Source organism: Halyomorpha halys, unplaced genomic scaffold, assembly GCF_000696795.3.
Source record: "Halyomorpha halys isolate HHAL.00 unplaced genomic scaffold, Hhal_1.1 Scaffold145.1, whole genome shotgun sequence".
Taxonomy (NCBI): Eukaryota; Metazoa; Arthropoda; class Insecta; order Hemiptera; family Pentatomidae; genus Halyomorpha; species Halyomorpha halys.
In genome coordinates this window covers 635,194-651,716 of record NW_027115461.1, presented here as the reverse complement: position 1 = coordinate 651,716, position 16,523 = coordinate 635,194, and the positions used below count along the sequence as shown (strand labels likewise).

General features: G+C 28.5%; 1 protein-coding gene across 6 annotated transcripts in view; it reads left to right on the top strand.

The window, feature by feature from the left end:
- Positions 1-16,523, top strand: part of LOC106678476 (hrp65 protein) — a 95,243-nt gene that overhangs the window by 9,164 nt on the left and 69,556 nt on the right. For all 6 annotated transcript variants that reach the window (XM_024358350.2, XM_024358349.2, XM_024358348.2 and 3 more), the window contains 7 exons: positions 798-875; positions 2,696-2,840; positions 4,054-4,263; positions 11,056-11,244; positions 12,991-13,317; positions 15,086-15,239; positions 15,723-15,902. In XM_024358350.2, the coding sequence (XP_024214118.1) occupies positions 798-875; positions 2,696-2,840; positions 4,054-4,263; positions 11,056-11,244; positions 12,991-13,317; positions 15,086-15,239; positions 15,723-15,902 (1,283 nt within the window). The remainder of the gene's footprint in view (positions 1-797; positions 876-2,695; positions 2,841-4,053; positions 4,264-11,055; positions 11,245-12,990; positions 13,318-15,085; positions 15,240-15,722; positions 15,903-16,523) is intronic.

Sequence of the window (16,523 nt, the reverse complement as noted above, 5' to 3'; positions counted from 1 at the left end):
TGTAACAATAATAGATGATAAAGAGGCAAATTATAAGTATAGTGTACAAAACTTATAATGCGGGCAAGGAAAATGGATAAAAGTGGAGAAAATAATATAATAATCATCAGTTCTCAATAATATTCTGGGAAACCTAAAATAAACATGTAATATTTTATGAGCTTAGTTGTCGGGATTTTATTACTTTCAAGAACCATATACACTTATTATGTCTGTGGGTGTCGAAACATCATTCACTTGATAACAAATCAAATTGGTGTCATAATCGTCAACTATAAGTTTTTAAACAACTTATAGATGCATTTTACTTTCAAATTCAACAATGAAATGATGATGGCAAATTAAAATAATCATTACACTTAAATTTTTTTTTTTTTTTGTTTTTTTTAAACCTTTTAACAAACTAAAAAGTTGTATTTGGTATTTTCTTCATTTTCAGCTGCTTTTAATTTAACTTTACCCATTTTTTAATTTATTTATGTTAAATATTCAATTTTTTTTTCCATAATTATGTAAAAATAAACACATATTTATGTACATATTTTTCTTATAACATAAAAATCCCATCTTTAGTTATTATTTAAGTGTTTTGTTGATGAATTATAATTCCCTTAAAATTTTTATTTTTCAATTTAGTGCCTTGTAGTGTAATACTTGATCTATATTTTTACTTAATTTAAAATATTTGCTTTTAGAATACTACTTAGGCCAATTATGCGATTAATATATTTATTTTTTTGTATAAGCATTGTACATCTTTCTTTGTATATAGCTACTAACTATGTTTGTTTTTGTAGGTGTAGATGTTATTGGAACACCCTATAAAATCTTAAATGTCAGAACCGTTCCCGAGACATACGCTCCATTAGGGCCATGTAAGATAATTTTTTGTAATAATTTAAGCTTTACCCCCGAGACATACGCTCCATTAGGGCCATGTAAGATAATTTTTTGTAATAATTTAAGCTTTACCCCCGAGACATACGCTCCATTAGGGCCATGTAAGATAATTTTTTGTAACAATTTAAGCTTTACCCCCGAGGCATACGCTCCATTAGGGCCATGTAAGATAATTTTTTGTAACAATTTAAGCTTTACCCCCGAGACATACGCTCCATTAGGGCCATGTAAGATAATTTTTTGTAACAATTTAAGCTTTACCCCCGAGATATACGCTCCACTAGGGCCATGTAAGATAATTTTTTGTAACAATTTAAGCTTTACCCCCGAGACATACGCTCCACTAGGGCCATGTAAGATAATTTTTTGTAATAATTTAAGCTTTACCCCCGAGACTTACGGTCCATTAGGGCCATGTAAGATAATTTTTTGTAATAATTTAAGCTTTATCCCGAGGTTCCTCCTTATCAGGGTTGGTTTATACTTGTCTCTTTGATGCGCATAATGGCTGCATTAAGTAAATAATATCTGTGCTTTATGTCGTTAGGGGAAAGGGCCAATTAATAAAAAATAATTGACTTTACAGAAAGAAAGTTTGATGACTTCAAAATTGAGTTTTAAAATTGTAGTATTTCTACATAAACAAAATTTTTAAGGTTAAGTATTCAAACTGAAAATATGAATTAAGGGTCTCAAAATTAGAAAAAATATTCCCTATAAAGGTATGTCCATAAATGTTTCATTTAGGAGATATTTACGTTTAAAGATTTCCATTGTTATGATTTATTTAGGCTTAAATAAACAAATTAATTGTTAATATTTGTGATAAATTATAACAGAGAAGGTTGACTGTGATTAAAAGTTTCAATTTTTAATTTAATGTGAAGAATTGACAAAATAGGGTAATTGTGGACTTAAATTAATGGTCTGGGCAGAATAGCCTGTATAAAGTTTTTTTTAAATTGTTGTGGCTCTAATATTGTCCTTGAGGATGGCCGAAACATTAGAATTATAAAGAAATATAAATTGTTTTCAGACTAAAATTGGATAAAGTTTATATATTTAAACAAATTAATATGTGTTCTAACTATTTTATTGATGAAATGAAAACATTATCATTCATATTAAATGTTTTTAAATGTAATTACTTTAGGAATCAAGACAGGTTTCACATCTTTCTTTTACTTTTAATTAGCTATTTATGGAATATATAGTAAGGGAAAGTATTGAGATTGAGAAAAATTTCAAATTCAAGTTTATGACAGAAATTCAAGTTTTGAGGTTCTCCTTTTTGAGGTTGGGCCACTGTGTGAAAGAATTATGCCGAGCCTAAATGCTTAAGGTAATCACTTTAAACAACATTTAATATCAATGTTAATGTTTACTTTTTGTTAATAAAGTAGTTGGAACACATATTAATATATTTATTATAACCTAAATAATTCATAACAATGAAAATCTTCAGACGTGAATATCTTGTAAAGAAAGTGTCAACGAACATTCCTTCATAAGGAATTTTTTTTTTTTCTTGTTCTGAAATTCCTAATTCATATTTTCATTCTGAACACTTATCCCTGAATCATCTTGTATACTAGACCATCCATCCATACCTCATTTATTTAAAATAATTTCAAAATAATCAAACTGAAATGAATGATAACTATTTAAAATGGTACTTTATTTATTTATTATGATTTTTTTGGCTGGTTAAGAGATGAAATTGTAATAGTTTATTGGTTTTTAAAATTTATATTAAGGTTACAATTTTGATTAATATTGTTTATAATTTGCTCAGGCTTAAACAGGCACCAGCGCAGGGAAAGTTTCATGTCTCGCTGGAGAGCTCACATTTCAATGTTGTGTACCTTTTGCGAAGCTGTTAGCCAAGTGAAAGAAACTCAGCAAGAGATATCTGTCAGACATCCAGGATCTGGTGTCGGGTAATATATCTGTTAATAATAATAGCTTCAGATACTGATTGAACTGGAAAATTTGGAAAATTGGAAAACTTACTGCTCCTGATCATCAAAAAGTCTAAATTCCTTTTATTTGTTTAAATTATGCCATTGTTCTCATCTAATTTCTATTATTATTTTATGAATTTATTTAAAGTGGAATAAATAAAAATTAGTTCACCAACAAAATTTGCATTATACATATTTCTACTATTAATTAAATTAGTTTTACAGAATCAAATGGTTTTATACAATAGATATTGTATATTTCTAATTCCAACAAAATACATTATGAACACTTCCATAGAAATTACATTACCTAATATTGAAACTGTAAAAATTTCTATATTTGATTTTCACTGTTATTACAATAACTTGCCTATAGATCGGGAAGTTAAAAATGTCCTTTACACTTGTTCACTTTAATTTGAAAAGGTTATTGCCTTCAAGACAATAACGTTATTGAAAATGTCATTATCTGCTGAGTTTTCTCAGAAAAGTAACTTTTTTGTCTACACCAGTTCAGATTACTGGAGTGTTCAGAATACCGGAATACGGATTACCTATATTAGACTGTATTTTGTGATATCAAACTGACTGATAAGAAACACCTAGTTTGGCAACTGAGACCAGTATGATGTCACATGTTACAGGAGGTTTCGCTCGTGTCCGTGAACTACCTGAGCACTGTTTAATAATGTACTTATTAAATAAATTATGGGGTTATTTAAAAAATAATTATTAACCATAATAACGAATATTTGTTGAATGATTATTTAATGGAATATTCTCAATCAAATAACTACCTGTACTTATTTTTAAAATAATTATTAGATGCATTAAAAATTCTTTGAAATAAAGTGATATGCAGTGTAATTTTGGTAATCTGAACTTTGGTAATTCGAACTGGTATAAAAAAAAGGTTACTTTTTTTTTTTAGAAAACTCAGCAGGCAATAAAATTTTGTTTTCAGATAAAAGTGCGCATGTGTAAAGGACATTTTTAACTTCTTGATTTATTGGAAAGTTATTGTTATCACTGTAAAAATCGGAAGTGGAAATTTTTAGTTTCGAAGAATTTACAGAGAAATATTTCAGTAAAAATGGGAATTTTTTTTTTCTTATGTAACACGATAATTCTCTTTTATAAGTGTGATACTATATCACTTTGTTTACTTATTTGAACTGGCTATTTACAGGGCAGTAAAGTTGGTGCCTCGTAATTATGAAGCCCAACAGCCCACCGCAAGCAGCAGCAACTCCCTACAAAACAGTAGTATTATAGAAGAGTTACTCGATGGCGATCATAACTCTGTCATTACGGAGGAGAGTCCTATACCTTCCAGCATACCTTCTTTGTCCAGAATGAGTACCACGGATGTTGGATCTACCACTCCCGTATCTACTAGGTGATGAGAATTGCTATTTACAAAATATATATATATTGTTATTAGATATAATTTTATTAACAGATATTACTAACTATTATAATAATTGAGATTAATGAATATTTATACATAATTATTTGAAGTTGTAGCAAATTGAGAGCAAAGGCTAGAAACTATATTGTTATTTTTAAAAACGCATACTAACAGTCAGTCTAACTTTTATTTGTATTAGCTTTAAACTTGATGAGAGCTGATAGCCGATAGAGGCTCTTGTTCTTTTATGTCATTTCTAGTCAAACTCTTAGTTGAATATTTCTTTAAAGTAAAAAATTGTGTTTTTATTTCATAAATAAATTGATTGCGATTGAAAATCTTTCTTTTTTACATGTCCTATCCAGACTATTTTCACTATTGGAATTTATTGAAATTCTTATAAAGGGTTCTGTAGGATACTATCTTTTTATGAGATAGTAAGCAATACACGTTTTTGAAAGAAGAAAAATAAATGTAGCCTAGTTATAGGCTGTTAAAATTAATTTTAACAACTTGTACAATTCGGTTTTTCTTTTTATAAAGTCAAATTGTTGAGTTTTGGTTATGTTTGGGTAAATCTTCTTTTAGGAGTCTTTTTGGAATAAAACAGGATTATCAAAAACATAAATAATTGGTTTCCAATCGTTGCTGTGGTAGTATATTGTGTACAGGAACACGTAATCCTGCTACTATTTTGAATGAAAAAAGAAAATTATTTTTTAATAGCAAAAGGTGAACGAAAATATTTCTTTGAGATTCAATAAAAAACAGAAATGAAACAGCTTCATTCTGACAGACACAACCTGCTCATTTTGAGCAGTGAACCCACTGAACTTAGCGGGAGGTAGAGAGGGAGCCACATTATGTGCTGGTGGGGGTTTCGGCCCCTACATTCCCCTCATATTCACAGCTCAGTTGTGCTCCTGTATACTTTGGGCAAGGAAAGAATGTTTCAGTACATGTGTTTTTTAAAATCTAAATTTAATTTTTTCTTGAGTTCTCTATAAATATAATAAACTGATGCCTGGAAAATTATATAAATTCCTTCCTCTAAAATTTAAAGCATCAACTCCAACCTAAAATGTTTGGATATCGACAGTTGAAGGAACTTCATTTTTTCATTTAAATTGGTTTTATTCATTATTGAAAGGAAATATTGTTAAGGTAATTGTCATTATTTGTATCAAAATTAAATATTGTATGTGGAAATGAATGGGAATTGAAAAAAAATAACATAAAAATGCCTTAAAGAAAGTGGATGGATAAATAAAACAACAATTTACGGCACCATAAGTGATAATAATTTTGTGATGTTAATGGTTAAGTCCTGAGATATTATGATGTGAAACAATTCAAATTAATATTTATTGGTTCAAAGCATTTTAAATAGTTTTTGTTTTATCCTATCATGAATTGAGTTGCATTATCATCTTCTCCTTTTTTTTTTACTAAATGTAGCATAACGTTGCATGTAACACTATCAATATGGAAACCACTGCGATCTTGATATTGGTGTAACATATATGTGATATTGTCTACTGAATCGGTTGTTTACAGGTGTACGGTGATCAATAGGATCTTTATTTATTTAAAAATAGCAAATATTTAAATTTAATAATGAGGTGTTAATAGTTGACCGTAGATAGATATGAGAAGATGGTCAAGGGTGTGGTCAGCAATGATACACAAATAAACAAAACTTATTTGACCTATAAATTTGAGCCCTTCATCTAGTGACTTAGTGTTAAGCAAGTGATTCTTCGCAACCTTAACTAAAGTTTTCTATCCCTTTTTCAAGTTATTAATTAAAATGAAAATTCAAACTTGTTACTTGTAGATTTTAAACGAAGAACTTCTTATTTATGTGTTTCTTTTCAAAACTAAATTCTCTTATGTGAGGATGAGGTTCACTTTAACTTTTACAATTTCTTATACAATTTACATCATAATTTCTTAACAATGTATTATAGGTTGTTATTTTTCTTAATGTTTTATGAATTATAAATATAAATCTATATTGGACAAAATATTTTAGATATGATAATGTGCATCATAAGAATGAAACAAAGATATACCAATGGTTATATTATTTCATTGATTTTTAATTAGGTTTTCTTTTTTAGATGATCATTATTATTCAATTGATAGAGTTTATTACTACTATTATTGAAATAACTTAAGTTATGACAATGTAAGGAGCATAGAAGCTTCTTCAAAAGATAGTTTGTTAAAAATTAGTTACAGAAGGAATCTGATGTGTAATTACTTTATTAATTTGTTTCATCATCTGACTTATACGTTTATAAATTTTAAATTCTAATGTTGCGTTAAAGTAAAAAATTAAGAACTAAAAATAAAATAATTCTTAATTCATATATTTTCTCTTCTAGGTCATTTCAGGGATACTGTGCTGCTCTCTTCAGATTTTATTATTTACTACTTTTTTTTTTAATAAGTTTGATTTTTCAAATAAGTACAGTCCGTTCAACCTCAAACCACACCGTAGCCGAGTGAGTTAAAGCGCCAACTACAACTGGCTTGTGACTGGAGGGGAATCCAGCCAGAGGGGTCGACTTTCATTTTTATGGCGGCCCCACTAATCGAAAACTTTCAAAAACTCCCCACCATGGTTAGAATAGGGTGGTAATCTATAGGTAATTCTCCTTATGTCAGAAATGACTAGGAAGGGGTCATAAAAAAAAAGTCTGTTCTACCTCAGGTTGATTGTATTATTATTAGTTATTACAAATTTTAATGTTGCCTAACGGTTAAAAACTAAGAACTAATAACACATTGGTTTTTAATCCATATATTTTCTCTTCTAGGGCATTTCGGTGATACTGTGTTCCCTCTTTTCAGTTTTTATAATTCACTATTTGTTTAAAAACAGTACATTCAATATGCTATAATCCCAATTATTTAAATTTTCTATAAAATCAATGTTGTTTGGTTAATGGTTCGAACAGAGAAGGAAGATTTTAAAAAATAATGATTTATAAAAGACCAAGAGGGACACTGAGTATCCCCAAAACCTCTAACTAGAGAAAATATATGGATTAAGAACCATTCTGTTTTTTTTCTTAATTTTTTACTTTAAAGCTGTGTAAGGACTTAAAAATTTGTAGTAACTAATAATAATACAATCAATTTGAGGTTGAACAGACCGTGTTAAAATATTTATAAAAATCAAACTTATTTTTAAAAAAGGCTATCAAAATAGAAACGATATATATTCATATAACATTTCTATATATGTCTTTTTAATTGAGGTCATATTATGTTTTTAGACTTTGATAAAAATATATATCTTTTGTTACTGTTGCATCAGTTTAATTAAACATTCTTAACTGCAATTACCTAAATGTTTATTATGTTTACCACTTTCTTATTTTTGATATATCAGTAATAAAAAATAGTTCTTTCAAGCCTTGCTGTTAGTTTCATTGACCTTCTAAAGTTTTATATTCTCCTCTCGCTCCATATTCGTAATATTATATTATCCATATTATTAATAATCTACTATGCATATCACTAGTATTCTACCATCCTACTATCCATATTATTACTATACTAATATTCTACTATCCATATAACTAATATACTACTGTCTATAATACTATTATTCTGTTATCCATATTACTATTTTACTATCTATTTTCTAATATTCTACTATCCATATTACTAATTACTATCCATGTTACTAATATTCTATCTATGTTATTTACTCAATTTCTTATCTAATGTTATCTACTATTCATATTATTGATATTTTACTATCCATTTTATTATTTTTCTATTATCTATGTTAATAATATTCTACTACACATGTTATCTTATTACCAATATTCTACTATCCATATTACCATATTACTAATATTTTACTATCTATATTACTACTTTTCTATTATCTATACTACTAATATTTTACTATCCATATTACTATTTTTTTTTATTATCTATATTACTAATATTCTACTATCCATGTTACTTTATTGCCAATTTTGTACTATCCATAGTAACCTATTACTAATATTCTACTATCTGTGTTATCATATTCCCACTATTATACTACCCATATTACTATTATTCTACTATCCCTATTACTAATATTGTATTATCCATATTAATATTATTCCACCATCCATATTACTATCTTTCTACTATCCATATTACTACTATTCTACTATTCATATTATTAATATTTTACTATCCATATTACTTATGTTGTACTATCCAAATTACTAATATTCTATTATTCATATACCCAACTTGTATTTTTGATGGAAAAGCTATGTTGTGAATCAATTTAACTGTCTTAAAATCATAATAAGGAAAGCTATGTGTTATGTTCACATTGTTTTGGTTGGTTGAATGCTTTTTACTCTTGATGAAACGTGCTGTGAAAAACAACAAAAGGAAAGGATATTTGTTGTTTGAATTTAAGGGCAGAAACGACAAATGGTTATCATTGCTCTTGTAACAAGAAAATATATTTGGTTAATTATTAATTAGTGAATTAGATATTAAATGGTAATATAAGATAACGGGATATTAAATGGTAATATTAGATAACGGGATAATTTATGGTAATTATTTAATGATGATTTATAGTATGTAAATCAGATTCATATCAGAGTAAATAATCTAATGGCTTTAATGAAATCGATGGTCTTGTTAATATTCTCCTCATTGTGACCCAAGGCCCTGGAGAGATGAAGGTCATCACTACAACTTTCCATGATCCCTCAGCTAGGTTAGGTTAAGTTCTTGCAGGTTATCAGGTTAGGCTATTTTCATATTTTGATGGATATTTAATCAGTTATCACCAGGAATAAATATTTCCTTTATGTGAATGTTATAATTTTGGAATCATATTTATTTTTTCAAGAAGTAGATTATACTATATCTAAAATTCATTAGTCCTCAGTATACTCTAAAGTATTGAGTTCTCCATACTAACTTATACCAATAATCTACAAAGTTGACAAAAATATTTTAATGAAAACTACAAAAGTAAATTTTAAATTTGAAAGAAGTTTTATTTGCTTTTTGTTAATTAAAATATACTTTTTAATGATTAAAATCATTGCATAGAAACATCAGAAGTTTTTCCTTATTGAAATTTTGTTTTCACAGAAATATTTTTACTTATTCATTATTGAAATTAATTTATTTTATATAGTATACATATAGTAGCTCTTACTCGAATATTTCATTTTAAATTATATACATTTAGGATACTTTTAAAAAATTAGATAAGTATTTAATTTTTGTATTAATGTATTTTTACATGCCTTAAAATATAGAATAATTAATGTCATCTATATTCACTCACTCACTGACCACTGTATCTCAGAAACGACAATGTTTATAAAGCTGAAGTTTTGCACTACTTAAAACAAAATATCTTAAAATTTTTACAGAATAGTTTGTTGTATCTGAATGATTTTATTTATACAAATTTAAAATCTTTTTTCCTTTTTTTTTTTTTTTTTTTTTTAATTATTAGATCAATTATTCTATAACCAAAATGTATTTAGGTGGTAATGTCAAATTCCGAGAGTCATTCTGTGGTGATCCGTGACTTGTAAAAATCAAAATAAAATGGCTCAGTAAGTTCAGAGAAAACCGCTGTTTTTATTTATTTTATTTTTTTAATAGTTAATATTTATCCTCTTCTGTCTTCATGAATTCCCAAGATATGGGTGAATGAAAGCTGAAATTAGACATTCTTTTGGTAATAATGTTTATTTTTCATGTTCAGCTGTAAAAGTAATCTTCAAAATGATGGCTGGATCATATTTTTTTGTATGAGATATTATAGAAAATATGGCTCACAAACAAAAAAAGGGAATAAACCCTTGAGAAATAATATATGATTGGTTTTAAAAAGTTATAGATTTATTTTTTGTAAGTATTCAATTTTTATATGTTTTTAGATGTATATGAGGCAATTGGTCATAAAAAATGGTTTCTGAAATTTATTATGAATTGAAGTTTTTGGCTTATTCGGATTATTTAGGGAAAGTTTTATTGTTTTTTGAAAGAATTTTTAGGAAATTCGTATTCCTTAAAGAATAGTGTTGGTATTAAGTTATGGTTAGTAACTCTTGTTTGAAAATAAATTTTGAAAATTTATCATGTGTTTTAATTGAGTGTCTCATATTCATATCTAGAACTTTATATATTTACTTAGTATATATTAAAAAAAAAAAAATAATTTAGCGTTATAACCAATGAAGAGTTAGGAGTGTAGTACTTTGTAAGGAAGTACTGTTACTAGACCAACAGTTGTGAAAGGAGGTGATTTGGTCAGAATCATACTCGCCTGCCAGTTTTTTTACCAATTATGGATGAAACCATCTATCTACGACAGCCGGATTCGAACCCAGGTCCTTGGAGTTAGGAACATAGTGCCTTACTAATTAGCTACCCATTCCCAGCATATATCAAATAACTATATTAATATGTCTTTTATTTTATTTCTGGTATGCATACATTTTATATCTTTAATATATGTAAGTAAGTATTTTAAGCAAATAGATTACTTAAAAATTTATATTTTCATTGCAAGTTTAAGTTTAAACTATTTTTCTTTCAAATAGACGTTAATTATTAGCTGGCCAATATTTTATCTAATTCGGCATTATCATCATTGTAAATGTTATAAAAAATCCCATTAATGCAGTCTGTATTAGTTTGATTTTGTTTATTATTTTTTTAACTTCTATTATTATTATACTAAACTTTGATATTATAATTATAATAAATTTGTTATAGACTGGCAGCAGATTCCGCTACTACTTCAATGTCTTCACTTAGGTCATTGCCATCGACGCCAAGGAGAACCATCACAACTAATTCATTATCAGACAGAAGCAAACCTCCCACCATCGTCATATTTTCCGATAGCTCGTCTGCAGCTGACTGCGTCAAAGTAGCGCTTGAGACAGCTCTTACGAGAGACATGTAATATTTTCTGATTTTATACTTATCAAATAAAATGAGCATTTATTGAAAAATAAAAATTGTTTTGTGACTCTATTTCTGTAGACATCGCTCTTTGTTTATTTTTATTTTAAGTTCATTACTTAAAAGTATGCTCTGGAATATTTTTTTATAACCCACTGTTATTGCATTTGTTGTAGCCAACATTTTTTTATTATTTGAAAAAAATATAAAAAAATTCTTTCAAGTACAGTAGAATCCCAATTAGCTGTCGGTAAAAAGTGCTGAGAAAACACTAAATTTGCTCAAACAAACGAAAATAACTGACTTTGTAACTAATATTAAAAACTTAAAGATTTCCTACACGCTTAACACTTTGACCATGGTTGACAACACATAATCCTCAAGCCGTGGTGGCTCGGGAGCATGTCTGACGACAAGCTTTTGTCAAGGGAGGTCACTTTTCTTGCTGGTGCTAGGTGTGCTAGAAAGATCTCTAGAAAGACCTCCCTTCCACCTTGGATTGTCCTGAACCGTGTTTAATGATGTCCTAGCTGCCACCAGCTATGATCATTCTTAGTCCTACCGCTTTAAGGATTTATACACTCCTTCAAAAATTTTTTTTTATTGGAGAACTTATTTTTTAAAGTGTATACATTTCTTTACTTATGTATTCTTTTATATTGCACACTTGCAATAACATTTTTTCGTATTCAAAAATTTTTTTAATTTAAAAAAAATTCTTTTTGACATTGTTTTGGATTATTTCACACTGTCTAAATATTTTATAGAAAATGTGATGATATACAATAACTTTCTGGAGTCCTTATTCAGCATTTCAGTTTAAAAATCCGCAAAACATTCATGTATTAGCTGATTGCATATATGAATTCAGCGGCATACACGGATGAGGGTAATGTGTTGTCATGGTTAGAAACCAGACATTTAAACTTTGTTTGGCCAAATATTACATTTTAAATTAAAAGAAAAGAAAAAAAATTATGTTTTAAGTGGTTTTCCAGGGGAAGCTCCTGCAGTCCAAGTGTTAAATAATTTATACTTATATTTAATATTATGATAAATTTTTCTAATAAATTAAAATTGATCATATATTAACATTAATTTTATACACGAGAAACTAATAGTAATACATTAATTTGTTTCTGAGGCTACCACCATACCAATAGAATTAGCCAGTGCAATAAATAGATTACATATACTACAAATATTGATACTCAATAAGAATAATAATTAAAAATCATTTATTTTAATTAATAATATACAATATAACTAAGGTGGGGATGTTAGTTACGTTTCTAAAAAAAAAAAATATAATAATAATAAATAAGTAATTACTGCTTATTTAACATTATCAAAGAGACAAGCTACATATCATATTCAGAAAACTTGGGCCGTCTGTAGCCAAGATAGTTGGGGGATAGGTCTTTGCAACCTTGGAACTCCAGCGATGCCTATTTTATTTCTGTGGCGTTCTCACGAAATGAAAACTTGACCCCCCGCCATGGTTAGAATAGATTAGTACCCTGTACAAAGATCTATATTTGGTTTAATACACTTATTCCCAGTTTCTAATCATTCTTGAAGAATGCTAAAGCGTGAGAACGTTCATTAGTTTTTAATATTTTTTGTCTAATTTAGATCACCATCCTCACTCTTCCTTTAATTTCTTAAATTTAAAAAAAATATATATATTTATAAATTAATGTCTAGTAGTTAATTATATATTATACTATAAATATGTTTTAGGTATACAATCCATATTTTGAGCTTCTCGCAGATGCACACTACTCCATGGCTGAATCAAACATGCTTGGTGATAGTCCATGGCAATGTTCCCCCTTCTTTTACTGAAGATATCACCAACTACGTTCTTGAAAGTAACGGATCAGTGTTGTGCCTTTGTTCTGACTATTTAGGTTCTGTCTTGCCGATGTTCCATACCGCTGAGGTACGGCCTAATGAACTTGTGCAGTGCTCTTACAAAAGCTGGAAACACGTTCCGTTGATGCATCATTTGTTCTGCTATCAGCCGTCTCCGTCCATTCCACAGTTTTCACACGATGAACAAACCAGGTATTTTATATATTAAGTTGTTGTTTGATTTATTTATTTTTATTAACAGCTGGTCATTAATTTTGTTATTTTTCTGTTTTGGTGTATAAACTGTATAGTGGTGGTCGTTTATATACCTATTTTTTGCAAACATTACTGAATTGTTCGTTGACAAAAAAACAGAAATTCTTTAGAACTGTTGAAAAAACTATTTCATAAAACAAATGAACAAAATGAGTCAGAGTATTCTCTGTATAACATGGTATTCCATGTTAGTACTTAGTACCACCTACTATTAGTTTTCAACCCCATTATTATGTAATAGTTGGTAAAAATAATCATTATGAAAATAACGAAAACTTTCCATTAATTAAGTCTGAAATTCTTTGATTTTGAAATACATTATTTTTCAGTTTATTTTGTACAAGACTATACCCCCTCTCCCCCATAATCAACTGTTAAATATATATATAGTAATGGTTATATCAACCACGTAAGGCCCACCAGGCCGATCTGGTATAAAATAAATAAATAAAATAAGAAAAACAAAAACAACTAATATTTATAAAATTAATTAAATAATAACTGGCTTATATAATGAAAAAATAAAATAAATAATAAAGATAGATAAATAACAAATTTATAATAGAATGTGTTGTATTGATCTGGGCTGCAATCTTTAAGATGAAGTTGGATTGCCTATGTTGTTAGCCATTGCACCATGGAATTTTGATAAACTTTTTATGATTAATTCATCTATGAATAATCTACACAAAATATTTAAAGTACATGATTCATTCATCTCACAGATCGTATAGGAAATAACAATGAATTAGGAGCAGAAGAGCAGAAACATAAGCATACAACTATTTCAATTAAATAAAAAAAATTATTTAGAGAAAATAATTTTGATTTCCTAAGATTATTGGGTTCAATCAACCCATAGAGTAGATTAAAATGTCAACTGGGAAAATTTTAATCCTAATGTTACGTGAAAGAGAGGAGAGAATTAGAAAGCTTCTAGAGCCTATTACCTTTTTTGAGAAATCAGGCCTTAAGCACACAAATAAATTAGATTAGAAGATCATAGATTGACCTTGTATAGTATATAAAAGGAAGATGGTCCGAGTACGGTCAAAAGAACTAATAAAATATTAAACTATTTATTGTGAGCCAACGTTTCACCCTACTTTGCAAGGCTTACTGAATGTAGCCAACGTTTCACCCCACTTTGCAAGGCTTACTGAATGTAGCCAACGTTTCACCCCACTTTGCAAGGCTTACTGAATGTAGCCAACGTTTCACCCCACTTTGCAAGGCTTACTGAATGTAGCCAACGTTTCACCCCACTTTGCAAGGCTTACTGAATGTAGCCAACGTTCCAACAAGAATCAAGATTCATTTATTGTTGGAAAGTTGGCTCACAATAAATAGTTTAATATTTTATTAGTTCTTTTGACCGTACTCGGACCATCTTCCTTTAAAAAAAAACTAGATTCTTCATCTCATAGATTATTTGCACCCTACCAAGAGTCAGTTGTAGTTTTAACCCAGGTCATCTTTACTGAGCCAACAAAATAAATTATGAACCTGTCTCAAAGGGAGTAGATTACAAGGTATTAAATAAGTTGTGGAATATTAACAACTTCTATTCATGAATCTGTTGGATCTATCGACATTAATGATACAAATGGAACAATAGTTTAGACATTCAAATTTTATATTTTTTCAGATCCTGAAACTATAAAATTTAGTTTAATCAATACCTAATGAAATAATTCTATTTCAGCTTGAGCGTCATACCAGATTCTGTAGAAGTTAAAGACAGTAAAGGAAACTCGCACAAGCTGAAAGTAGAAGTACTCGGCGCAGAAGAGACATGGCAAACCCCTAGTTTGCTCTTGGTATCGCTCAACGAGACAGCAAAGATGGTTTTCTCTCAGGTATATATATCCAGATGCTAAGGGACTATATCTCTTCCATACTACTTGTACAATGGGGAGCGGGTCCCAAAAAAATGAAAATCTTACTGAAAAGTTTTTTTTTTTACTTCTCTACGACTATTAGGTAAGGAAAGTATCATTATCGGGTTGAATCTTCGATATGCAGTTTTCAGCGAATCTGTCCATTTTATAACCTGCTGGGTTTATTGGGCAATGATCTGTATCTATTCATTGGGCCCATTGCTATCTCTTGAAAGAGTGGGCTGGTTTTGTTGTTTATTTTTTTTATTTTGTCTGGTTCTAACCTCCACTGGCTGTTTACAAAAAAAAAAAGTCTATTTTTCTCTGAAAAAAAAAAGAAACTGGAAACAATTGTGTTAGGCCTAATATCTACCAAAGTTGTAGGGAAATATTTCGTTTTTTTAGTTAGAAAAATGTTCAGTTAATGATTATTTCCTGAATTATGTTATTGACATTTTATAGGTGCATTTAGAAGTGGACCCAGAGCATTTTGTGAGTGAAAATCGTGATGCACTTGTGAAAAGCAACAAAGCTCGTCTCGAAATCTTGCTGGACGTCCTTGGCAACATTCTCGGTCTCGAATGTGCCTCTGGTCAAAAAGATGTGGACTATTCCGTAGCCTACTTTCTTGGAAACCACGAGGTAGTAATATTAATATTTTTAAATTTGATTTATAATTTTTTTCTTTATGTAACTTTCTGATAATATGATATATATTGATAAATAGGGATGTGAATTTTATGTGATAAGAAGTCAAAATATGCACATAAATATTTGATTATTTTTGCATAAATATATAGTAAAAATATAGAAGAGAGAAAAAGTAGTGCTGCCCAACTGAAGTAGGATGATACACACTCAGCGTACTAAGACTAGTATACGACAATTGCTTATTATTTTTATATTACTTAATATTATTAATATTAAAATACATAATATTATTACATGATTTTTTTTTTAAATTCTTATTGTTTTAGTTATTAATTTAATCTTTTTCTTTATTTTGTTCTTTTATACTTTTTTTTTTATAGTATTGTTAAATTTTTTTCTTCTATTATTTACCTATATGTCTATATCTAATTTTCTCTCAGCATAATAAATAGTAAAAATTCTAAATATAGACAAAATTAATATATATAAATTCTTATATATGTATAAATAGTTGACTGTAAAAATTGATATATAGGAAGATGGTCAGGGTTGCAGTCACAAGTGAAACGAAAATAGTTTACAACTATTTTATTTTCCAACGTTTCGCCCCAC